This window comes from Ambystoma mexicanum, chromosome 2q, assembly GCF_040938575.1.
Source record: "Ambystoma mexicanum isolate Mex_15411 chromosome 2q, UKY_AmexF1_1, whole genome shotgun sequence".
Classification (NCBI taxonomy): domain Eukaryota; kingdom Metazoa; phylum Chordata; class Amphibia; order Caudata; family Ambystomatidae; genus Ambystoma; species Ambystoma mexicanum.
The window spans coordinates 754,376,960-754,402,028 of NC_090924.1; the positions used below are offsets into that span (position 1 = coordinate 754,376,960).

Consider the following 25,069-nt stretch of genomic DNA (forward strand, 5'->3'; position numbering starts at 1 on the left):
AGGAAGGTGTCTGTGACCCGAAAAGTGATGTGCAGGACTCGATTTGCTTCTGGGGCCGAACCTCTTCGCACTGTGTGTCGAACTCGAAGAGTGAGATTTCTGCAGGTGAAAGAATATGGGGGTTAATGATCTGGGTTGTTGAATGTCCCTCTCTCTCTTTCTCTTCTTAGCTTCTCCGTAGAGCCCCCAGGTCAACGTGCTCACCTTAGATAGGTGAATGCTGGACTCTCCATCTGCGTCTGGTGCAGGGTGCCGTTGCCAGTTCCTTCACTGGTGAAACATAGGCCTCTTGAGATCAGAGGATCGCTACCGTCGTTAACTGCACGAGCGGTGAGTTTCTGGACACCTTTTTAGTCCTTTTAGTCTTTAGGTGCGCGGGCACATTAATATAGAACAGGACTCTGTATAATGCTTTTTCCTATTTGTCTTGCAGGGCTCTCGAGATAGGAGATGGTGTAAATAGAGCCGAAGTTGGAGCCAGAGCCTTGGAATGAAGCGCTTGGAAATGCGTAAGTAAATGCAAGCGCTCTAACTGTCTCTTTTCCCTTGCAGCTGTGAGTTTGTGCTGAAGAGATGCTGGAAAACGCCGGAGTATTTGCAGGCGTTCTACTGTGGCGAGCGCGATGGACGTGAGTAAATACCTGTCTAATGTCTCTTCGTTTGTCTTTCAGATGCTGGGTTGCAGCGTTGAAGAAATCCGGAATTCGCGGAGTGCCGGTAAGTAATAACAATGCTTTTGTCTTCACAGGCGGAGGTGCAGCGTGAAGAAATGTTCGCTGCCGATGGATCAGGTGAGGAAAGCGCTGCGTGTAAAGGTTGCAGTGCTAACCTGTTGTTTCTTGTCTTTGCAGGTGCTGCTGAATACTGGATACAGGAGTGGTAAGTATTGTTATTGCAGGTTCAGGATCGGAAGGAAGAAAGGCTGGAACAGACTCGGTGAGCGTTCTGCTGCAGATGCAGAATAACGCGAAGCACGTTTGTTCAATCGGGTGTGGTTTAAATAGCCTTGGAGTGATGAGGCGTCTTCCTCCACGGCCCCGCCTAAGTAAGAAAAGAGTTCCAGTTCCAGAAGAGTTACCGTGTTGTATCCAGGGAGTGGAGCTTGCCCCACCCAGGTAAGAAAGTAGTTCCTGTTCACAGAGGATTCCTATGTGGCTGGTAAGTAAGCAGCATGGTCTGCTGCAGGTAAGTCCACCCAAGCATCTTCACACATATTATGAGCCCGGCGCTTCCAGTGCCGGGACCGATGGCTTTGATGAGCCTGGTGCCACCGGCGCCAGGACAAGGTCCAAAAGGTCCCAGTGGGGCCCGGCTGGTGCCTAAGATAACGGTTAGGGGCCTGCTTCCAAGGACGTTGGGCTGTTCCTGACTCCTTGGAAGCAGTGATCATGACAGCCAGCCTCCTGGTGTTGTCCCATGTTTGCCTCCCTTTTATAAATCCAGCTTGCTCTGTTCCCACTAGTTCCGGCAGGAGCGGCGACAGTCTGGCCGCCAGGATCCCTGTATAGATTTTTGCATCCAAATTTAGAAGCGCGATGGGGCATAGGAACCGCAAACCGTTGGGTATTTATTTGGTTTGCCAAGTACCACCACCTTCACTTCCGACATTGATTGGGTCACTGAACCTCTCAGACTCATTGAGTTAAAGAAACTGGCCAATAGTGGGCTCAGTTGGTTACAGAATGTTTTGCAAAACCACGCTGGTAACCAGTCTGGACCCGGCATTTTATTGCACGGCAGGCCTTTAATTACTGCTTCCACTTCATCCCTTGTGATTTCTACCTCCAATCTTTCCCTGTCAGCGGTCTCCAGCTTACGCAGTCGAGAGTTCCTTACATAGTTATGTATTTCTTGTTGGTCTGGATTATCAGATTTATATAGTGCTCCATAAAATTCTTTCGAAGGAGCTCATAATCATTTCGGTCTCTGTGGCTATTGACCCATCCAGCTGTTTCACAGCCGTTACGGTGCGGTTTGCTTCGGCCCGTCTCATTTGTCTAGTTAACAGTCTAATTGCCCTATTTGCGTTTATATAGTATTGTTGTTTTGTGTTTGGTGGGGATCGTTCTGCCCTACGTAATCGGAGCAATTCTAATTGGCTCTTGATTTCCTTCAATTTTTTATACATAGCTTTGCACTTTTCCTTGCTTAAGGTCAGCATGGACTCCTGTAACTAGGATTCTAGGTTGATTCCATAGCTGTCCTTAGTTTATGCTTGTGGGCTTGAAGGGCTATAATCTCCCCCCTCATTAACACTTTAAATGGCTCGCAGATCCCTTTTTGTGTCTTGTCCTGGCTATCATTACCTATAAAGTATTCCTCCATCTTGTCCCTCAATTGATCCACTACCACCTCGTCAAACAGTATCTCCTGGGGAGTGACCAGGACCACAGCCCTCTGCGTGGTTCCCATCTTTTTATATTAGCTATCAGCGGAGCGTGGTCGGATAGTGATATGGATCCCAACTTTATCTCTTCCTCCTCCCCCAGGAGAGCTGCCAACGCCCTTAGCGGGGGAGTTTAACCCCCTTATATTATATAATTGTGAGAGATAATATGTGATGTAACTGTCAGAGACATTGTTACATGTATAGGTCGTCCCTTCCTTCCTAGCTTCCCCGAAGGCTGGCAGTGTTTTGTTGTTTTCCCAAATTGTTCTGTGCGTCTGGGTCTTCTTCGCACTTTCCCCTTTTCCCTCCCATTCAGGCACTTTCCCCTCCCCCCAACTTCCCCAACACCCTCCTTCCCTAACCCTAAAAACGTCAATTCCCCCCTCCCCGCTCCCATTCCCTGGTCAGGGCCAGTATTCCTGGGAACGGCCCCAGATACTATCCTGGGGCGAAGGTCCTGGTTAATCCCTGGGGAGTTCTTCTGCATGGGCGAACTACACCCCCATACGGATTCCTTCCCTCCGTCTGGCCCTTTTACATTCAGTTCTTCTCGCCCTTTCAGCAGCAACTGTAATTAGGATTTGTATGCCCCTACGAGCCTTGTATTTGTAGTGGATATTTTACATGGCCCTCGGAGACCAGTCTGTTTCCGTCCATAGCCTGTGATCCTCCCATCTTGGTTGGAGGGCCTCTCAGCTTTGCCCCTCTGTTGCCTCTCCTTCCCTTAACCCTGGACCATTCCCATGGTTTGGTGCCTCCACGCTGATCTGGGTACTCGCAGCGAGTGCCTTTCTTCCTCCTCCAAGTTCATTACTGACAGGCCCTCCTCACATATAGCTACTCTCTGTTTGCCTTCTCACGAGAAGAGGAGCCTGAACGGGCATGTCCATTTCTAAGGAATGTTTTGAGCAATTATGCCCTTGGTCACTGGATTCATAGCCTTCCTTTTCTGCAGAGTGGATAATGCCAAGTCCTGGTAAAGCTGGATTTGACCTCTGTTAATTGACACTCATTGGTGGATTCTTGCTGTGCGGGTTATGTCTTCCTTCATTGTGTAGGATGATGGGGCCATCAGAACGTCTCTTGGCCTTGCTCCCCGATCTTGACTCTTTGAGCCCACCCTATTCACTCGGTCTACTGTCACGTCCTCTGGTTGCATCCCTGTCAGGAGGCTTCCAAAGCATTGTTGTACCGTGTCTTTCAGGTCTCCATCAGGAATCGGCTATCTCAGGCCTTTCACCCTAATATTTGACCTGCGAGAATGGTTCTCCATGTCCTCTGACTGCAGTTAGAGATTGTGGGTGGCTCTGGCTACCTGCTCCAGGAGGTTCTGCTTCACCTCTTCTGCCACTTCCCACAGACCCCTTTCATTCATGTCCACTCTAGTGCCCAGTTTTGTGACTTCCTTCCTGACCTCCTGTAGTGAGCTATGCAGGTCGTTCCTCATTTTAGTGATCTGATGTTACGCTCACCTGGTTCCCACAGAGGCGTCGATCGGACCCAGACAGCGGCGGTCTCCACCAACGTGATGCGTAGTGCCGAGATGACTGTCTGGACTGGCCCGCCTAATCTCGTCTGCTTGATCCGTAGTAGTATTCTCCTGCAAGTGGAGAAAGGGATTTAGCCACCCTTGGATATGAGTGATAGCTCCCTCCCACTGTTCTCGTTCTCCCTTCTTGTCACCTCCGATATCCCCTTTTAGGAACCTCACCTTATGTATTTAAATGATGATGAGCTCTCCATCCTGCGTGGATTGCAGGGGCGCGTTGATGCCAGTTACTTCACTGGTTTGAAGGCGTGGGAGAGTTCCTGAGAGTATTGACTCTGAGGTTTCCTGGCAAAGTTCGGTAAGTATCAAGTTCATAGAGTTCAATATGTCCAATGATTCCCTCTTGTCCCCCCTTCCTTCTTTGTCTTGCAACTAAGATCGTGAGAAGATACCCCTCGTGGCTGTTGGTGGCGCTCAGGAAAGAGTCTGTATTACCCGACGCCGTCCGGTAAATGTTGCCGGTGTTTAACGTGTTGTTTTCTCTCCCTTTGAAGGTGCGGCACATGAAGATGTGGAGAGTTATAGAATAATGCCTACGGTGGTAATCAGGTAAGTCTATGATGATAAGTGTTTTATTTGTTGGTATTCTCGGCTCACCTTGTTGTTTTCTTTTGTCCCTCAGATGCCGGAGTTTGGCGAAGCAATGATGGAGGCGAAAGATGCTGTGAGGACTGGTGAGTATGGCGCGGCGCTGCAGCTGGAGATGCGACGCATACAGAAATGATGTTCTTTCCAGGTCCGGAGGCGAGATGGATCCGAAATCAGGTGAGGAATTCAAAATAGTTTGTTTTCTAATATTGTCCTTTTCTTTCCTCTTGGTTTTAGGAGCTCCAGATTCGAGGCGGGCGTGGCAGAAGACTGGATGCAGACTGCAGGCACGGTGAGCGTTACGCTGCTGGATGCAGAATAACGCAAAGTGTGTGCTGTTGTTCGGGCGTGGTTTCAATAGCCTCCAAAGTAGTTCCAGGTAAGAAGTTCCCTAGAACCACGCCCGAGTAAAAAATAGTCCCTGTAGAAAAATAGTTCCATCCAGGCCTCAAGTTGGCTTGGACTCACTAGCAGCATGGTCTGCATCAGGTAAGTAAAGTCTATGAGCCAGGCGCTTATGGCGCCAGGACTGATTTCCATGATGAGCCTGGTGCCTAAGGTGCCAGGACTGAACCCAAACAGCCCCCAGCTGGGGCTGTTGGGGTTTTAATAAGTATCTGGATGCCTGCTCCCGGAGCTGATGGGCTTGATCCTGATGCCCGGGGGTAGGCATCATGACATCTGATCCTGAAAGGAGCTCACCATTCTGTCTTCCATGCCTGTAAGGCACTCCTTCATAGCGTGTGGTTCCCCTTCCTTGAGCCACCTTTTCGGTTGGGTCGCAGGTCCTACCGTCAAGGCTTCTTCAGCAATGTTCCAGCTGGCCCCCTTGCGGGTCTGACAACGCTTTAAGCTTAACAGGGACATTCTTCCCTCTGGCATCTGTGGGCCTCTCGTGGGATTCTCTTTGGTAACCCCTTCTTCACTTGTTTTCTCTGCAGTCTTTGTTATCCTCTCTCCCCTGCGGACTTCCACTCCTGTCGGGTTGCTATCATGATCTGGCGCAATATCTGGGCTAGGGTGTGGGGATCCACAGTCGCTAGTTTACCTCAGGAGCCCACACGTTCTTCTCCTCTTCTACAGGTCTTGCAGCTAGTTGGGCTCAGGGATTTCCCTTAGATATTGCTGGTTTTCACTGTGCATATGGTTGCCTTCTTGGCTTTGCAATCTAATTCTGGGTCTTGTGGCATAGCGAAGTTTGTTATTTGCAATGTTCCCAATGTGCAAATTGCCGGGCCTTTGCACTGCAGTTCTCATTGTCCACCTAAATAGCCAATACGTTTCCCTAAATGAACCCCTTCTTTGTGTTAATGCCCTACCACAGGGCTGCTCCTTCTACTGCTCCTTCAGTGGCTCTTGACTGTGGCTAGATGATTTTATGCCTCCTAGTTACTCAATGTATGTCCTGGAGGTATACCTGCTGCTGCGAGGGTGGGGGCGGGGCCCGACCCACCTCCTCCACGTTTTGCTTTAAATACTGGAGCAGGGAGGAGGGGGGCCGCAGCACCTGTCAGCCTTCAGGGGCCTTGAAAGCAGTTTTCAGAGTGGGGGGGTAGTGTGCACCCTCTATCCCCGACCCCAGCCACCGCCTCTCTCTGCTGGGGGCAGGGTCTCCCCTCCGCTATCTCGGGGGTGTAGTGTGGAACGCTGGGACGCTCCTCGCTCTCCCCTGCTTCAAGCTCGCCTGGACACAGTGGGGTGCCGCACTCTCCCTCGGCTCTGGACCGATTCTCTCCAGCAGCGCTGCACCAGCGGCAGCTCTGGGAAGCGCGTCCCATCTCCCCCTTCTGATGGTGCACTGCAGGTCGCGGGGGACTGAAATCTTCTCCACAGCCGGTCTGCTAGTTTCAGGACGCGAGGCACCACTGCACAACACTGGTCTGCGTTTGTGCGCTCTTTGCTTGCCAGTCACTCCAACTTCTAGGTGTCTCGTGGGGTCTGCTGCTTTTTTGATGGCCCAAAAGCCTGCTTTAAAGGGGCTCCGACAGAGGTCAGAGAGACACGTCCTCACATATCGGTGGCCATCTTGGGACTGAAGAGATGAAGGATTAGAAGCCTAGCTCACTGCCAAGCCATTAAAGTAGGGAAAAGGCTTGGCAGGCTGAAAAAGTATGTTCTGTAGGGTTGTCCAGAGCTTTGCACGTGGTTATGATGGATTCAAAACCTTCCAACCACGCCTTTCGATTTTCCTTAAATCCTTCATATGTCATGGATGGCCCTAGAGAAGATCTCCCTCCATTGCTGTAGCTTGTTCTTTAACACACTCAGTTGTAGCACCTCCCACACTATATCTAAGTGTCCCACCAATGATCAGACTTCAGATGCTCAAGACAGAGTGATTGGGGATCAGATGCTGGGAAAGTGCTCTCACAGGAGGTGCTCTGAGAGAAGCCGGCAGGTATCGGCATGAGCCAGGGGAATGGGGGCGCCAGAGGCCGGAAGAATTAACAACATGAAGTGCTTAGGGGAAGCGCACATAAAAACAAAGTACTGCTGGTGCAGTCAACCACTCCCTTTAGATTCAAAAAGAGCACTGGAAGGTGGCACTGGGAGGCAGGGCCTAAGGGTTGGGGGGAGTAAGGTGCCACGACTGTACCCTCAAACACCTTTACATTTAAAGGACAAGGCACATTTTCTATACAATATGGAGGAAAGGGTCATGGTTGTGGGTGTACATTTTTAATCATGTAACATTTTCATTTAGTTGGTGGTGCATTAGACGCCCCCAGCCCTATCCAATGTTACTTTACATGACATCTGGTGCTCCAGAGTTTTAATTGTCAGAAAGGCTCTGGTACAAGAGTTTTCTGAACTATTTGTTGCAACTTTATCCATCGCGAACTGCAACATATGGATGAAAAGCTGGGAGTCCAGGATGAACTCCAGATCTGTTATCCACGTGTGATCTGCCCCTGTACTTGTTCATAAAAGTGAGTCTCAGCACAGTACCAACTATTTTGGAGAAGAATGGATGATCTCACTAATGCAATAATTTCTGTGTTGCGTTAAAAGCATCGCCTACACACCCTTCAGCGTTTTGGATAACCTGAGCTTTTCTGTGTTGAATACACACAAAAGGCTATAATTTATACTGTGTGCGCCTGCACACTCGCTTCTTAAACCTTATTAACGCCACCCCATGATGTAATTGTTAGACTTATTTTCACTCCTCAGTTCATTGCATAGGACTCACCCATCACTCTGATGACCCTATTTCTCCGCACACAGTTCAGCATGCTGTTTTACCCACCTCGTCCACTCTCAAAATATCTATCAGGGGCCACCTCGCTTAGGAGTATTATTAGGAACATTAGGAAGCTGAAAAATAATTATCATACTTGGCTAAAGTTACATTATAAGCACAGGAAACTAGAAAGATGGCAACATACTGTTAAAATACTATTTAGCAGAAATACACGCAACATATGGTCTGTGCTGGGAGAGGCCAAGGGGAATAAAAAGGCACATACGATTAATCCCATTGGTAGTGTGGAATGGGCTATCTTTCTAGAAGGTCGTAATGGTAAGGAATGCAAAAAGGTCAACAGAACCAGTAAGAGTAGACCTATAAGCCCCCCCTTTGTGACCTGCCGAGGAGTTACAGCTTAGAATAAAAGAGTTAACTCTTCTCGTGCTCCAGGACCAGATGGGTTATCTAATGTGGTGATGAAAAGTAATCCCCACTTCTGGGCTGGTCTACTTAAAATCCTATTTGAGAAAATCCTGGCAGAGGGGTGTATTCCAGCGTCTTGGCAGACGGCCATTTTGATACCAGTGTTTAAGGAAGGGAATAGAACCGATCCGGGCAACTATCTGTTACTATCCATGTTGGACTGCACTAGCAAGATGTTCGCTGCACTCCTCTTAAAGGAATTACAGAAATGGGCTGAAGATAACGGGATTCTGGACCGCTTCCAAAGCGGCTTCAGAACTGGGTATTCTACATCCCATAATCTGTTCATTATGAATTCTCTCAGAAGCAAGGCGCTTACGCATTCTAGCCCACCGCTATATGCCTTGTATGTGGATTTCAGGGCCGCTTTTGATTCAGTCAACAGATCTATCCTCTGGAGGAAATTAAGAAGTTTAGCCTGCCCTGAGCCTCTCTTATACTATCTAGAGCTGCTGTATACTAATACATCGGTGCAATATAGGCTTGACAACTGGGGGTCCGTGACCAACTCCATTCAACAGCTGAGAGGGGTCAAGCAGGGCTGCGTAACGGCCCCCACTTTGTACAACCTCTTTGTTTCAGATGCTCCTGAATGTCTCTGGGGAATTAACAACTGTCCTCCTAAAGTAGGCACCTGTCATTGTACATTATTAGCTTACGTCGACGACCTTGTGATCCTTGATCACACATTTAGTGGGACCCTAAGATCGGCGCAACAATTATGGCGATACGCAGAGGCCAATGAGTTAGCTATTAACCATAGCAAAACTAACCTGATATTGTACACTGCAGGTAGGGTGTCCAGACCTCGTATGATGATGGGTATTATTGAAATTAACTATACCCACTCATATAAATATCTAGGTGTTGACTTCGACAATAAGGGAAACTATGTCACTTGTATTCAGGGGCGCAAAACTAAGGCCGCACAGTTTACAGCATTAATCCACAAATTCAAATGTGATCAGAGTGGCTATTCTATCTGGGCTGCACGCCAATTATATCTACAATGTCTGGTGCCTATGGTGACATATGGCCTAGATCCTTCGATCAATATGAACCTGGGGTGGTTACAGCTTGTAGAGGGTAAGTTTTGGAGGAAAAGTCTTGGTCTCCATCAGTGTATCCCTATGGCTTTGATCAGGCTTGAGCTGGGAATCACCTCTCAAAGTTGTTGTTCTAAAAAAGAGAGTGGAATTCTATGTCAGAATTATCAATAAGCCCACTACCAAACTACTCATGGCTATCAATGATGATTTAGGTGCTAGCAGACAACACGAATTAGAAAGGCAAATGAATATCCTGTTTGAAGAAATCAGCTGGTCTCCAGAGTGGGGACAAGGAAATGAACTATTATTCCTTAGTATGCAGAAATGTTTATATCTCTGGGACTGGCAGAATAATTTCTCTCATTTAGACAGTTTGAAAAGCTATAAATTAATTGCCCATGTGTTGTTTACCTTCAAAAAGCACAGCCACACTTAAATCTTTGTCCTTCAGTTCTGATAAGGTGTTTTATTCTGCTACTTTGTATTAACTATCTACCCGCTCTGGTCACGAGAGGCCCCGAAATGGGTCTAGATGAATCAGAAAGGTATTGCAGAATATGTGCATTGTGTACAGAGCCCAAAACTCCTCGACATGTTTTAACCCAATGCCGAGCAATGAATGGAAGCTATGTTAAAAATCTCGGGAAGTTTGTCCATAATACGGAATATCTGGAACAGGTTGAATTTTGGCATCAATGTGTTAACTCATTTAATCCCAGGCTGCATATAGCGCTTTTCCAGGTATGGCGAGAAGCCTCTATTTGCATGAATGGCTGTATCAGGACTGGTCCTGTAAGTAAGCGTTTCCTTTAAATCTGACCTGAAAGGCTAAGGTGAATACTTAAATCGTATTAATATTGGTATTAATTGCTACATTTATATGCTAATGTATAAAGCCTGTATACGTTTTATATGATATCATTTGGCTCTCAGGTTGTTTATATAGATATTAGTATTAGAATGTTTTAAAATGTTACTTATTTTATGTAATAGGAAAGATTGGCTGGAGCTAATCTATGATGTCGTATGATCCTAACCTATTTTGGTTTGATATTGGTTATGTCTATGGTTTTTTCTTTTTCTCCCTGGTTTTCTTAATTCTGTTTTGTGATTATGTGTAAAGTTTTTTACTTTGTATAAAACGGTATCATTAATAAATAATAATAAATAATAATAAACTATCTATATTACCATCATCAACACTACTCTACACAGTAATGTCAGTTTGTAGACCTACCCTTATTTCCTGACTCACTGCCTATTGTGCAATTTGAATAGTTAGGAAACAACTAACTACCTCCTTCATTACCAAGATGCCCTCTTCGGGGGCATTAAACTTCAACCTGGTTGGTTAATTCCTGATAATAATCCTTAATACTCACCACATTGTCCTATCCGCAAATCATTGGAGCCAGTCAGTCGTCTTGCTCAATTAGGTCACATTGTAGCAAGCAAGGTGTATCTTGGCATTACAAATGCAAACCAGGGCTTCAGTTTGCCTCCCTGTGTGCCACTCCTACAAGGACTACGGCCCACAGCTCACCGGCGGCTCAACACTCTGAACTGCTCGCCCACCTGATCCTCTCTACGACTTGGCTCCTCCCTCCTCCAGAATCATCTCTTCCCCAGAAGGATGAACAAATCGACGGGGGATGAGCGAGGGGGAACGAACAAGTGGAACAAGCGGGGAGGCACAGGGAAGGCCTTCGGTAACTGGTCAGCCTGCCCCGTGGAGCGTCCGAGAAAAAACAAACAACAGGACCCAACACTGTCCTCGTTAAACGTCTGAGCCGTCAAGCCGCACCAACACAAATTCAAAATGATCACTGGCCGCTTCCGACAGTCTCAGCCTACATAGCGCACATAAAAGATGTCACACCTATGTACTAAGCTCCACTAAGCCCCACCTAAAACCTTGGTGATCAAATAAATCTCTGACTTGAGCTCAGGGTTGTGTGATCGATGTACAAAGACTGTGCATGCCTACAAAGCCACATGCCAAGAGAAACACTCTTCCCTCAAAAGAAACACCCATGAAGATTTGCAGTAGCGCAAGAGTTATTAATCTAAATTATTAAAAGAATGTAAAAACCTTTCAAATTTTTACTCTGTGGCCTTGGAAATTTACCACACTTAGATATGTTTTAGAAGACGTATGTTTGCCTTCAAGATGCATTTAAAATTACTAGGCAATTCAAATCTACAATTCTATGAAAATGGGTATATTGTTCAGAGATCAAAGGGTGAGGCTCATCGGTCATACATGGAAAGTTTCACAGAACTAGGTGGCCTTGTGGAGATTTTATCGAAGTCTAAAAGGATGTATTGCAGAGCAATAGAAAAAAGGGATACCATGACAAGCAAGAACATGCATCATCCCTGGCCTGTAGAAAAAGATGCCCAGAAGGAGAAATGGTCCCAAAGTCAGTAAAGTCACTGAATAAAAACCACCACAACTAATGGCCAAATAGCAGATAATATCTTATACGAATGGAACGGTTGCTCATCCACAAAAGTTAGCCGTCAAAACAGTGCATCAATTTAATGAGATAAGGTTGCGATATGCCCTAAGGGCAATAACAGCAACTGTAATTTCTTGCCATTACACTTCGGATACAACACCACTTTCATATGGCTGGCCATGCCTGGCCGGTTAGGCAAGAAGAGCTGTTGGCTTACCTTGCTTTCTTGCTGTATGTGTCCAATGGTAAACTGAACTAGCGGGTTGGGACTGCTGCTCATTTTCTTACCAGTCTGCGGATAAAGAAACAACTCTGTTAATGTACACACCATCCCTTCATGTTGGAAAAAGCCTAACATGTAGCCTCGGAAGTATATAGGTTAAGCCAAATATTGTTAATGGTTATCACACTTGTTTATCACAATTAGGTTATAATGCAAGCATGTCTTTAATGACATTAGAAATAAGATTTTCTCTTCACATTTTGCCAGGAAATTCTGATTCTTCAATCAGCTCAATGACCCCAGCAGCATGGCAGGTTTGCTTCTCCGGGAAAATGAAGGCTCTTGAACCTATTATGATTACGCAATGGGATATAAACAGAAAGATTCCTCTGTAGTGATGAAAGCGCATTTTCAATGCCTCTGCTTGAGGGGGACGGGCCAGTGGACGAATATACAGGTATATCCTGGATTTATTGGCAAAACATCTAGCCAAAATACAAAACTATTTTCTTTACAACTGAGGTCTGTTGGTTGGCTCCTCGTGGCAATCAAAAACATATTTAAAGTAAACTACATGGTAGCGCACCACAAAACCTGCAGTACAAGTTAATGGTTCACAATACTCCAAATCTCTGCGGCCTGCAGAGGACCGCATGCAAGCAATACCCACATTCAAGCACCATTCCAAGGGGAAGAGGCGATCTGCCTATCTGGGTCCAGCTGCATGGGGCCCCTCCGATGGCCTTACAGGAAGACAGCATGCTTGCTTGCATGTCAGGAGGCTTCTCTATGGCAGTAACGACTGACAAACAAATGCTATTATTTACTCACCAATTTTCAGAGCACATGCCTAAGGGTCAAGGGCTCCAATTATGTAGTTAAAAGGACCATTCATGGAGAACTGCTTCTTCTGATGGTTTAAATGATCTAAGATTGTATTGTGACCCAAGTGAACATAATTCAAACTTGGCCATTTGAACAAATTCAGTGAATTGTTTCTTGTATTTCTCCACCCTCCCCGCCCCCCATGCCAGCATAAGATCACATACAAACATTCTTTGTTTGCATTTCAATAAATGCCATGGGATACTGTATTGTCTGCCAGGTAACGGCCATAGACTTCCATTTGTCAAGCATTTGGCTGACTGTCACAACTGGCAGGCCAAGGTACAATAATAAAACATGCAAATGACAGATGTCTTATATATGTCCCTGTTCATTCTGGCCTTAGATCATGAAGAAAACGCCCCAGGCAAATGCAGTTAACATGTTTTCAGTCGAAAAACACAAGCAGTTTAATTCCAATTAAGTCAAACAAACAAATGGGTGGCGGATTACATGTATACTTTACATACATGATCCACATGTTGTAGCATGAAACATAGCATGCTGTTAGTTGACATGTAGCCTGCCATGTGCAATACTTTCTGCTGCTTGAATCAACAGATGTGATCACAGAGATCGGACATTTAACTTGGATGCAACTAAAAGCATTTCCTCTAAATAGGATTTAAAATGACATGTTATTTAATGTCAAGCGATGTTAAATCGTTAAGATCTCGAAATGAAACCCAATACTCTTTTCTTTCAGATATCCACATTTTGAACTGCCTTGGAAAATGTAGGGCATGATTGGAAAGAGTGGAATGGGAACAGAGCTTCAGGCAGCAGATAACACTTTTGCCTGTGACAAACATTGTCGTGGAAAGGCATATCTTGGAGAATCATTACAAGGCAGCGTGCCTATGCAGCAACATTATGGAATTCAGAGACTAGAAATGTGAGCAGGCAGAGATGGCACATGCTTGAATAGCTCCATGTGGTGACTGCAGAAGATATGCAACTATGTCAGTTGGGTTCAATTCAACTATCATTGTGAATAGTTAACAGCGTTTTTAAACTATTGTTTTTGCATTTTCTTGAGCCTAGTGCAGGGAATCCTCCACACTGTATGTTCTATAACCTTACCCCTAGGTTCAATGTACTTGTGTTTCAGAAGTTTTTACAAAAACAATAGTTTTCAAAAGTAATCCTTAAACCGATGCAAAGACATACCGTTTGTCTGGCATCAATGTAAATATGTTTGTTAAAAACAAACATTTTCAAATCGCTTTTTCTGCTCCGCAAAGAGATCATCGAAATACGCATTACACAGAATATAAACATATTGGGCGAAAGTTAGTTCCATATGGAGGCTTTAAAAACCCCAAATGTGAGGACACAGGACATCCTAGTTTGGGATTGCATGATGGTAGATGCCTTACATGCCGTTAACATGGTCACCAACACCACCCATCTGTATCAGATGTTTATCTCCACATGCAGATTGAAACCCACATTATAATGTCTAACTTAATTCTTCTGGGACAGACAGCAGAATCTGAAACCAAGCATGTACGCCTGCAGCAATTCGATGCAAAGCCCCCATCACCATCTCCACAAGATTCTGAATCGTGTGGCGATGGAAGGACTTATGGCACCAATTATTAAACACAACCTACTCCATTTCGAAGCAGAGGACATCCACATCAATGCCAAAATCAGCACCTCCAGAAATCAACATGCGTGAAAGCCTGAACGCATTGCAGGGATGCTTGGGAGGGAGAGGGGGACCGGCCGCAAAACTTTACAGAGCTAAAACCAGGTTCCTTCTTTTAAGCCACAATACATGGTCAGTTTCTAGTCCATGATCCTCTGCGTCACTTTCCTCAAACGCCCGAAAAAAAGCCAACGCTTTAAAATACCCGGCAGCTGCCTAGACAGCAGCATGAAGGTGTCCTACTACTACTCCTCCTCCTTGGTCAACAGATTCACCCTACCCTTGCAGCGTTCTCCACCACTACATTGCTCTAGAAATTTTATACATGCAAAAATACTCCACTTCAAACCTGCAGAAATGTGCCATGCCATGCAGAAGGTTTATATGCCCTTGCCTCCAACTCATACTACTCACGTGCTTGTGCCCATTTGGGAGCCATTTTGTCTTGCAGAGAATGGGAAATATTACCGGAAGTATGCTAGTTGCAGGTCTACTGCCGCCATCATGGCCACCTCTGAACCACCATAATGAAGCCACAATGCCAAACCCAGTGGCAACTGTAAAGCAGGACACAACGTGCAGGCACAGTTGCGCACTGCCACTATGTAGCTGCTTAAGTGTACGATCTGAAAGCGACTGATGGACCACACCAGGAAACTGAAAATGTTTTTCTTTTACATTTGCAAACTAATGCGTCATCTCACAACAGTGTCCTTATGTAGCCTATGAATGCCTGTAATTATTTTAGCAACTAAAAACCTCTCATGTGCTTCTGCTTTTCCAACAGGCAGTGCAACCCTGTTATTGTCTGCATCATAAAAACAATTGATAAGCTGTTCTCAATACCAAAACAGGAGGTTTCATGAAATGTTGAGGAACCTTGGAAATCTGCGAAGTGCAGAAACAATATGCGACTATTCCATCGCTCAAAGGAGAATTTTGGTTCTCTATGGGGGAAAAAAAAACTTTGATGAAGTTACTTTTTTTCCCATAACACCTCACTACTGCTGGAATAAAATTGGGAAACAGATTTTCTATGGTTTTACACAAAGTGCTACCACTTACGCTTGTTGCAAATGTTTGCAGTTTAGGCAGAGACTAAACTCTTTCTTTTTTATTGTATTTATTATTTGTTTTGTTATAGTTATTCATTGAGTGCGAGCTTCGCTTCCGGAAGTACTGTAAATCAGTAGATTTTTAAAAAAATGTTTAGTTTAATTTGTTTATTTGTATAGCGCGGCCAAACCCTAAGGTAACTGGGCACTTAAATCTAATGCACAACATTGGTTACAGATAGTTACACATACAAGAGACAGGGGAGAATGATACAGTACAATAAATAACATGGAGGACCAGATGGTCTATGATACAAAGGCATAGTGAGATTGTGGAGTGACCAGGTTACAACTTGGTCCGTCGCAGAAGCGGTACATATTAGATGCAAGGGTAATAGAATGCAGGAGTTGGTTAAGTGCAGTTACAGGCTAAGTGGGTTACAGGCATACATCCAAGAGTTACAGGGGAAAATATTTCTGACATTTATCGCTCATATGCTACTTTGGGTACCAGGAAATAGATAACATTTACAGTTGGTGGGGAACATGTACCAGTGCTGAAAGAGGATCTGGGGTGTAACCTGGGAGGGGGGCTGTAAGGCGCTGTTCTAAGCAGGCATATTGGTCAGGATGGGTCAAGAGGGGTACATCTTAAAGTGTGTTAATAAAGTGCCCTTTGAAGACGAGGGTCTTGATAGGTTTTCTGAATTGCATGATGGTAAGGACATGTCTGATTTTGATGGGTATTAGCTGTAGTCTGTCGGGTAATGAGCTAAACGCCATAGATGGGACTTTGGCAGCCAGAAGGAAGTGTGTAGAGTGAGAGCTTTGTATAATATGGAGCCGGTCTTGAGGGTCAGATGTACTTGTAGTAAGAAACAGTGAAATCTGAGGAGTGTTAGAATTAAGTGGACATATTTGCAGCAACGGCTGATTAGATGGGGGGGGGCACGGAGGATGCTGCTCATAGGTTCTGGGTGGTTGTCGGTAGGTGGGTGATCAGAGTGTTGCCTCCATCCAGGAGAGATAAGACTAAGGTCTGTCCCGTGGCTCTGAAGCTCGTGTCTAGTAGGAATAGATGGATTCCCTGCAGGAGGGTTGTTGGTACTATGCCAGCTTAGTTTTCTTCTATATTCGTGTTTTGAGGGGGAGGGTGTTTATTTGGAATCCCAAATACTCCACACAGGTTATCAGCTGTCTGGTAAAGCCCTAAAGATTCATGGCTAACATCAACAGACTTGGCGGTTCTGGAGTAGGGTTGGCCACACTAGGGTGGCGGATCAACTGAGTCAGACAAATAGTCATCTGCTGGCCACGGGGCAAGACCCATGAACCTCTCTTTTAAACTCTGTGACCGAGGTCGCTGACCTGGTAGCCCCAGGTTTCGGCGTTTAAAACCTTCTGCACCATGGTTTACCCCTAATCTTAGGGCCAAAAGCAAATTTGCTGTCGCCTAGAGAGAAAATGGCAGTTTAAATACTGCCAAGAATCACGCTATAGCTATAAACAAGCAGTACTCCATTACCATGAGATGATTAATACAGAAAAAGCTAATGTCTATGCTAACAGGAACACAGAAGCAGCTTGATGCTCTCAGGAGCTACTTAAAGTGGCGAAAGAGCTCTCTTCCTACTCTAAAATAACTACCAACTGCTCACTAAATCCACAAACCCAGTGTGATGCAATTGGTGTCTTTTTCTCAGAGAAGATTGATCGGATTCGCCAGGCTATTGAGGGAAAAACATAATTAACCTGGAGCCGACACTACTGTCTAGCCACTCGCTGGAATCTAGGCCCTCTTACCACACGGCTGTTTTTCAAGTAGGGCTGATTGATTACAAAATTGCAGCAAAAGCCTTTAAATCTCTTAAATCAGCGTCGCCCGCTGACACAATACCCTTGTATCTCTTGAAAGCACTTCCTCCAAAGACTACTACTCTGTTCTCGGCTGCCTTACAACACTCTTCCTCCTCAGGCGAGATTCCAGCTCAGGTGAAGCATGCCCTGGCCTCTCCATTTCTGAAAAAACCTAACCTCAAACCTAGTGTGGCTGAAAATGATCGCCCTATATCCAGTGGTCGAAGTGTATGAAAAGAAGTAGTGGAACTAAGTTCCCTGCTGGCCTGCACCCACTCCCCACAAACCCCATCGCTAAGCCCCCTCCCAAACACAATACAAACTCCCAAACATATGCCCATGCTTTTTAAGGTAACTTTCAGTGTAGTGCACTGAAAGTGCAAGTTTCAACTTCTTCCTACACTTTTATTTTAAAAAGAAACCATTCCGGAACAGTTTCTTTTTACAATTAAAGTATAGGAACAGTAAAACTTAATTTAATAAAGTAGAGGCGCACTGCTCCCAACCGCTCCCGCTCACTTCGACCACTGCCTATATCACTACTCCCGGTTGTGATGAAGGTGATGGAGGCTGTGATTACACCTTCATTTTCTCGCTTCCTGGAGACCAGCAATTGTCTGCACCCGTTTCAGTCGGGTTTTCGCCCCTTGAGGGGCACAGAATCTGTTATGGTTTCTCTCCTGGATGACTTGGCTCTTCTCAAGGACCAGAGAGAGGTTGAGGTGCTGATCCTCCTCGATCACCCTGCAGCTTTCGATGCCATAGATCATGGTATTCTGATGTCTAGCCTGGAACAGGCTGGGGTTAGGGGCTCACTATTGGCATGGCTCAAGTCCTTTCTTACAGGTCGTACACAATCGATCTCATTTCAAACCTGCCACTCCTCACCTCACACTCTCCCCTGCAGGGCCCCTCAAGGATCGGCTTTGTCCCCTCTGTTGTTTTATCTCTACTTGCGACCACTGGCAGATCTTATCACAAAGTTTGGTGTTCTCTTTGACACCTATGACACCTAGCTGGTGTTTTGGCTTGCTCCTCCATCCACCCCCTCCCCACCTCCGATAAGGTCAGAAACTGCCTCCCTGCAATTGGCACGTGGATGGCTGCCAACTGGCTTAAATGAAACAGGGAAAATACTGAAGTACTGATAGTTGTCTCACAGAACAACGCAACTCTTGGGTTTCTCAGTTTTGGCCAGACCCCCTCAGGCCCTGTCCAGCACCTAGCGCATTAGTACAAAGCCTAGGTGAGAGGCTCCTGCCAAATGGCTCCAGAGAAGCCCAGGTTACAGCAGTCTGCAGCGCTGGATTCAGCAAGCTGAGAGTCTGAGAGTCTTGAAAAAGATCCTACCATTGTTGCCACCTACTAATCGCACACAGATAGTCAACTCGGCAATAATGGGCTCACTTGACTACTGTAATGGAATCTACCTAGGGCAACCTAAGCGCCAGCTGCAACAGCTTCAAATACTTCAGAATGCGGCAGCCAGGCTTGCCCTGAATGCCCCCAGGTTGACCCCCTCTGCAGGATTATTGCAACGACTACACTGGTTGCGGTTGTCAAGTTTAAGGCACTCTGCATCACCCACCGGCCTCATCAAAGGGGAGGGGCAAGTTATTTAAGAAGCAAGATCGAAAAATATTGCCCTACCAGAGCTCTTTGTTCATCTGCTCTGCCTAGGTCCCATTGTGCTCGTGCTGGCGGCCGTTCCTTTTCGGTCCTTGCCCCGACTTTATGGAACCGGCTTCTGCTCCCACTGCGTGTAACAGAGGAACGCCTTCCATTCCGGAAAGCACTAAAAATGCATCTTTTCAACTAGGCAGTCTCAATCTCCCTTGGATACCCCTAACTCTTGCTTGGAGTTTTAGCGCCTAAATGCCCTTGGGCCTTAGTTCACGCTCTGCAAGTTTTGTAAAAATACAATACAAGGGCTGGCTGTGGGGGGGTTCAGGAGTGATGGTGACGATAATGAAATAATTCTTGGTCAGGTTGTGTTTGAGGTAAGATCTGGACATCCAGGTCTGGCCAGGACTAAGCTCGCCTTGAGTTGGTGAACGTCTTTACTGGACATTTTCAGGAAGGTTTGTGTATTATCTAGACATTGTTGGATGTGATTATTGTGGCTGAAGCACAGAGGGCTCCAAGGGGCTCGATATAGTCGCAGAAGATCATGGGTGAATGGAATGATCCCTATTGGACCTCACAGGTGATGGGAGAGGTAGTTGTCTTAGGGAATCCAGCTGGACAAACTAACAGTGGCCTTTTAGTTATAAGTTGAGCCAAAAGGAACATTTTCTCCAATGCCCACGCAGTTGTGCAGTGAGTTAATGATGGACTGATGGTCAACTGTGTTGGAGGCAGCAGGGGAGACTCAGGAGTAGCATGAGCCAGTGGTGTCTGATGTCGAGGAAGCAGACTGCATCATCTACCACTTGGATAGTGCCAGTCTCTGCTGCATCTGGGCTAGAAACCTGATTGTTAGGGCTGTAGGTAGTCATTGGAACTGATGAAATCAGGTGCCTCTGGCTCTTTCAAGATCTTGCTTGTGAAAGGAAGGTGTGCGATGGAGAGGTAGTTGCTGATGTCATTAAGATTCCAGCATTGGTTTCTTGAACAGCGGGAGGAGATCTATTCTTATTTTGAGGGTTATGCCCTTTGCGAGAGATGCTTTGATTATTACTAGAATGGGATGGATTATATCATGCCCCCACCCCCGTCCTACTTCACTCCTCCCTCATCATTTCTACCATTACCACCTTGCAGTCTCTCTGCACCTTCCTATCACGCACTCTCTCAGTTTTGCTTTTTCTGATCCCTTGCACTTCTATCTCATCATACTACACTACACACAACTAGTACCACTCTCTCACAAATACCTCACCTGCACGCTGCACTGACTCTGCACCAACTTTGTCTCTCTGTCCGGCCTCCTCCTGCTGCTCTTTCGGTCCACTGCCACACCTCCTGACCGCATCCATTCAACTCTCATTCTGTCTCCTTTTATATTCTGGTCATAATGGTTCTGTCTCATCTCCCTTCAACTGGCTTCAGAGCTCAGCTGCTTCTAGGGACCAATCAAAAGCTTTTCTTTCCCCAGGATCTAAGGCACACAGGTGACAGGCTTTACAAAAACCCTTTAGTAGACCCGCCCCTTTCTCAGTCCCTGCTGGCAGGGTAGTAGCTTGGTGCTCAGACTGCTTGCTTTCCTTGAGATACTCCTCCTGTGCCAGTGAGTTTGGTTTCAAATTCGGATCTGGGAGGCATTCTGTATGTCTCCCGTTCCCCTGCAATCTCTTCTCACTCCCAGCTCGTTTCCTGCTGCCCATCTATTCATCCGGGGTCCGTCTGGTATTCGTAGGTTGGGTGTTTGGTGTCTCCTCTCTGTTTGACAACAGGATCTCAAGTCCATTCCCTGTCTGTTTTTGATTGTTTCCCAGGCTCTGGTTTCTTGGTGACACCCAGGTGCACTCTGGGAGCTGTAGTCCTGAAACAGGAAAGTGAGAACACAACTGAAAGAGTACCAGGAGGCATCACGTGAAAAAGAGTGTTACCATTAATGCCATCCATTGCACATGGGGGCAGGGAGGCTTCAGGGATTGGGCCCCCTAACTCCCACTCCCACTGGCTGCATCTAAGTCAGGCCTAGCTCTGGCCTTTGTCCTGGTAAGCCTTATGCCCCAGGCTGAAAGGGATCCTTGTCCCCCCTTGACAGGGTAATTACAATCGCTTTGTGTGGATTGTATTGAGGATGGAGGTTGGCAAGATGTAATTCGAGCAGTATGTTGAGGAACTAAGGAGGTTACAGCATGGTGGCCAAGCACATGGATCCACAGAGAAAGAAATGGGAAATCGGTAAGGAAGGAGGAGTTCGAGGAGCGAAGCAGAGTTGGTGTCCCGAGAACACTGCCATGCTGATAAGAAGAGGTCCACTGTGACTCAGAGGCCTAATACATCAAGACAGGGCCAGTTCAGTGCTGTGAAACTAAGAGCAAGAAACAAGTAGTGAGAAAGAGCAACCTCCCTGGTGTGAGCAGCAAGCTGCTATTTCTATTTCAATGCATTTATAAAGCACAGCTATTTGCCTTTCAGCTTCTTGGTGCTGGCAATATATAGGCCACCCAGAACTGCCGAAGTTAAGTTCACAACCAGAATAGATAACAACTCGTGACAGAAAAACCTGCTAGAACCCTTTAGTTTAGGGAAGGAAGAGGAGAAGAAGAAAAACTAGTGTAACCACCAGGTAAAAGCAACATCCAGAATAGGTAGGATAGAAGGAGGGCCACCGGACCAGGAGGGCAAGGAAAAATGTGCTGCGAAGAACAGGCATACGACTGAGCCTAGACAAGATGCAGTGCGGAGAGAACAGCAAGCAACCACTAAGACACAGAGAGGTGAGAGTCCATTAGATTGAGGGGAAGCAGAGGGATGGGACAGGGTGTGGAAACAGTATAAAATGATGGGGAAACAATTGAGAGAGGAGCAGGGAAAAGCAATAAGTGGAAGACGTCCCAGTCCATGTTCAAAACGAGAGTTACTGAATCCGAGAAAAAAACCTGTGGCATCGATAATTGGCAAGTTAACTTAAGGATTCTTCAACTGGAAGAGGGTTTTGATGAAAGACTAAGAAAAATGCATGACCTACTGTCCTGCATGTACCGCTCTTCTCTTCATAGGCAATAAAGATAGATCCTGTGAAGATCAGGGACGGACGTCTGATGTCCGCAGATGACCCAGGATTTAAAACCAGAGGATTTAAAAGTATTCAGCATGATGTGAAACAAGAAGAACAGAAATTCCAATTAAGTGGTGTTCCTGGAGCAAGCAGAGTGCTTGGATGAAATAGAACTAAGGTCATGGAGCACGGTGCCACCATACATACTGGTCCCAACGTCATGTATGATGCGGGTCACGTAGAGATGTCGGACAGAGCCGCACTGAACCCCCTAGCGACAGAAGGGTTTCCGAAGAGCAGTTGCACTGGGAGATATATATAAAAAATGAGAAATCCATGGGAGGAAGAAATCCGTTAGAAAGAAAGATTACAGAGCGAAAGAGAGGCCCATGGAAACCAATTTATGTGCTGTTGTTAAACCGGAAGAAAGCCAGGAGAATAAAAGCAGGGCCACACATACTTGTTGGGAACAGAAGAGTAGAAAAACGAAACAAAAGACTCTAAACTAAAAGATTGCAGGCTCTATTAGGAACCTGGCGGTATCCCAGCAGTAAATCCGCTGGGATACCGACAACACAAATTGCGTCACCGCAACTCGGTCTGGCGGATCCCGAGTTGCGCGCGCGCATGGGGCGGTAAGTCCCCATTCACACGGGGTCCATTGGACCCAATGGGACATTCTGGCCGCTATTACCGTGGCGCTAATAGCGCTGTGAATGGGCAGAAAGTGGAAGATTTACCGCCAGCAAAAAGCTGGAGGTAAATCTCCCACTTCCGCCCAAACTCTGGATTGGGCAGAGAGGTAATTTGGTGGTAATAGCGTAACCTATGATGACCCCCTGCATCTTGTGCCTTGCAGTCAAAATAAAGAGACTGGACATTATAAAACAACTAGAGATATTAACAACTTTAACAACTGGTTAAGAGTCACAAGTACAACAAGAAAGCAGAAGAGTGAGCACCAAGAGTGTAAGATGTTGAGATTTGTAGTAGAAATCATCTAAAGGAACTGAAAATGATAATAAAGCGAGAATACATCATCCAGAGAATGAAGAGTTATGACGTATTGAAAATAATGTGAAGAAGAACTGAAGAAACTTCATGAGGTATATTCTATCCCTAGCCAAACTGGACAACTTGAGACTTTTGTATAAAAAACTTCAAGGAAGTGCCAGTTTATTCCTTTCGTGTTTGACAGTGGCCGTTCTCGGGTCCTGCATGGACACCATATCGTTTTGCATGATGGGATAAGCGATTGTTTTTGTGGATCTTGCTGATCTGGTCAATAATGGAGCTATTAATAGAAGTGGATTTGTCAATGGGGCGTAGTCTGCAATGTGCAAGGAGGGAATGATGTGCTGTTTGACTACCTTTAACTTAAGTGCCAAAAACACATATGCTCGTCCTTTTTGCATAGACTTGCATAATAGCCTGGCACTTCCTATAAGCCATGCTTTCATTATGTTGTGTTGAACCTATAGAGTGCAGAGTTTGCCTGATGGCGTAATGGCACTGTTAGGCTTCATTGTTGGCTTCATTTATAATGGTTTGGTAGTCATCAACATTTGTAATAACAACCAACACGTCATGGACATTTTACTGCAACTCTAAACCCTACGTCGCAATGAGCAGCATCTGACATCTTTTCTCCCATAGCTGACAGGTTTAAAAGCAAACTAACTGCATCTCTGCACTCTCTCCACAACGTGGTGCTAGCTGCAAATCACACTGCCCATGTGCAAGGATTTAGCCATAAACAACATGTTGCATTATCTACTGTCTCGCAGTGTAGACAAGAAAGGCCAGCGCAAGACGGAGCTGGATCACAAGGATGTACGTGTTGAGCTTATACATACTTGTATGAGCTATCCAAGCATTTAAATGGCAGTGTAGAGGTTTGAACACTCTACTAGACAAAAGGAAGCAGCTATCTAAGCTGGGTTCAAGCCTCTCTGGCAATGCTGCTTTTTTAAGGTGAACCTTTCAGCCCAGAAATGACCTAATGAGCTTAAATTAAAACAAAACAATGAAATGCTGTACAAAGTATTATTTGACATATTAACAATGAAAGGCCCCACAAGGGCCTACAATTATAATACACTTTTTCATTGAAATGTGGCATATGGTTAGAAGAGCAAAATTAGAGGGGAACTTCGGCCATGTGTCTGATGAAACAATTATATCAGCTCTATAGGCTCCAGATGCCCTTAGCAACCAAAGCCTTTAAAAAAAAGAATCTTATTAAATACATGTCCCCACCATCACCTGAAAGATGTCCCCACCACCGGTGGAAATGCAAAGGCAACTTCAGAGCCCATAGATGTTTAAAATCTGCCCCTCACCCATAGATGTTTATAATCTTGCCCTCACCTACTGCAACTGGCCCACAATTAAAACACCCTTTTTATGGGGAGTTCATCATGAAGGTGTGGATTAAAACCTTGCAGTGCAGCCGGTCACTAAACAGCAGGTGAAGGGAATAAAGACAGCAATAATATCAAGAGATTGGAAGAGTTACCATGCAAGAGCCCGTAGAAAGGACATTTTTCTACTGGATGTTCCTCCCGCATATTCCTCATCTGTGATATTCTCCAATATCCTCTTGCAGCTTCGGTAATATTTTCACAGCAGGCGGCAGGTGCAATACGTTGTTGAGGTTGTGTCCCTCGATAAACTCTGTCCGGTCTCGACCATGACGTTGGCATCAGTATAAATGGCACATACCACGGCAGTTGCCTCAGTTCTGTTTTTCCACCGAGCTGCTTCGAAAGGGATTTTTCAACAGCGTATCGCTAAGTCTTTGGTGCTTGGGTACGGGCCACAAGGTCTTAAAAGAGAGCAAGGGGAAATTCGTCCTGGGTAGGCCTTTTCGCAAATCCACTTCGACCACCCCATTGAAGTTAAGATCTTCGGAGGACAAGAGTTGAAGAGAGCTTTCTCTGCGCCGGGCTAAGAAGCGAAGTAAGCATTCGAAGCACTCCAGGTCGAGGTTTCATCATTCATTGTGCTCCTC

At 45.8% G+C, this 25,069-nt stretch overlaps 1 protein-coding gene across 4 annotated transcripts in view; it reads right to left on the reverse strand.

Annotated features, from left to right (window-relative positions):
- The window catches only part of ESYT2 (extended synaptotagmin 2), a 1,091,416-nt gene that overhangs the window by 209,155 nt on the left and 857,192 nt on the right, over positions 1-25,069 (reverse strand). For all 4 annotated transcript variants that reach the window (XM_069647986.1, XM_069647985.1, XM_069647987.1 and 1 more), the window contains one exon: positions 11,928-12,002. In XM_069647986.1, coding sequence (XP_069504087.1) covers positions 11,928-12,002 — 75 coding nt within the window. The remainder of the gene's footprint in view (positions 1-11,927; positions 12,003-25,069) is intronic.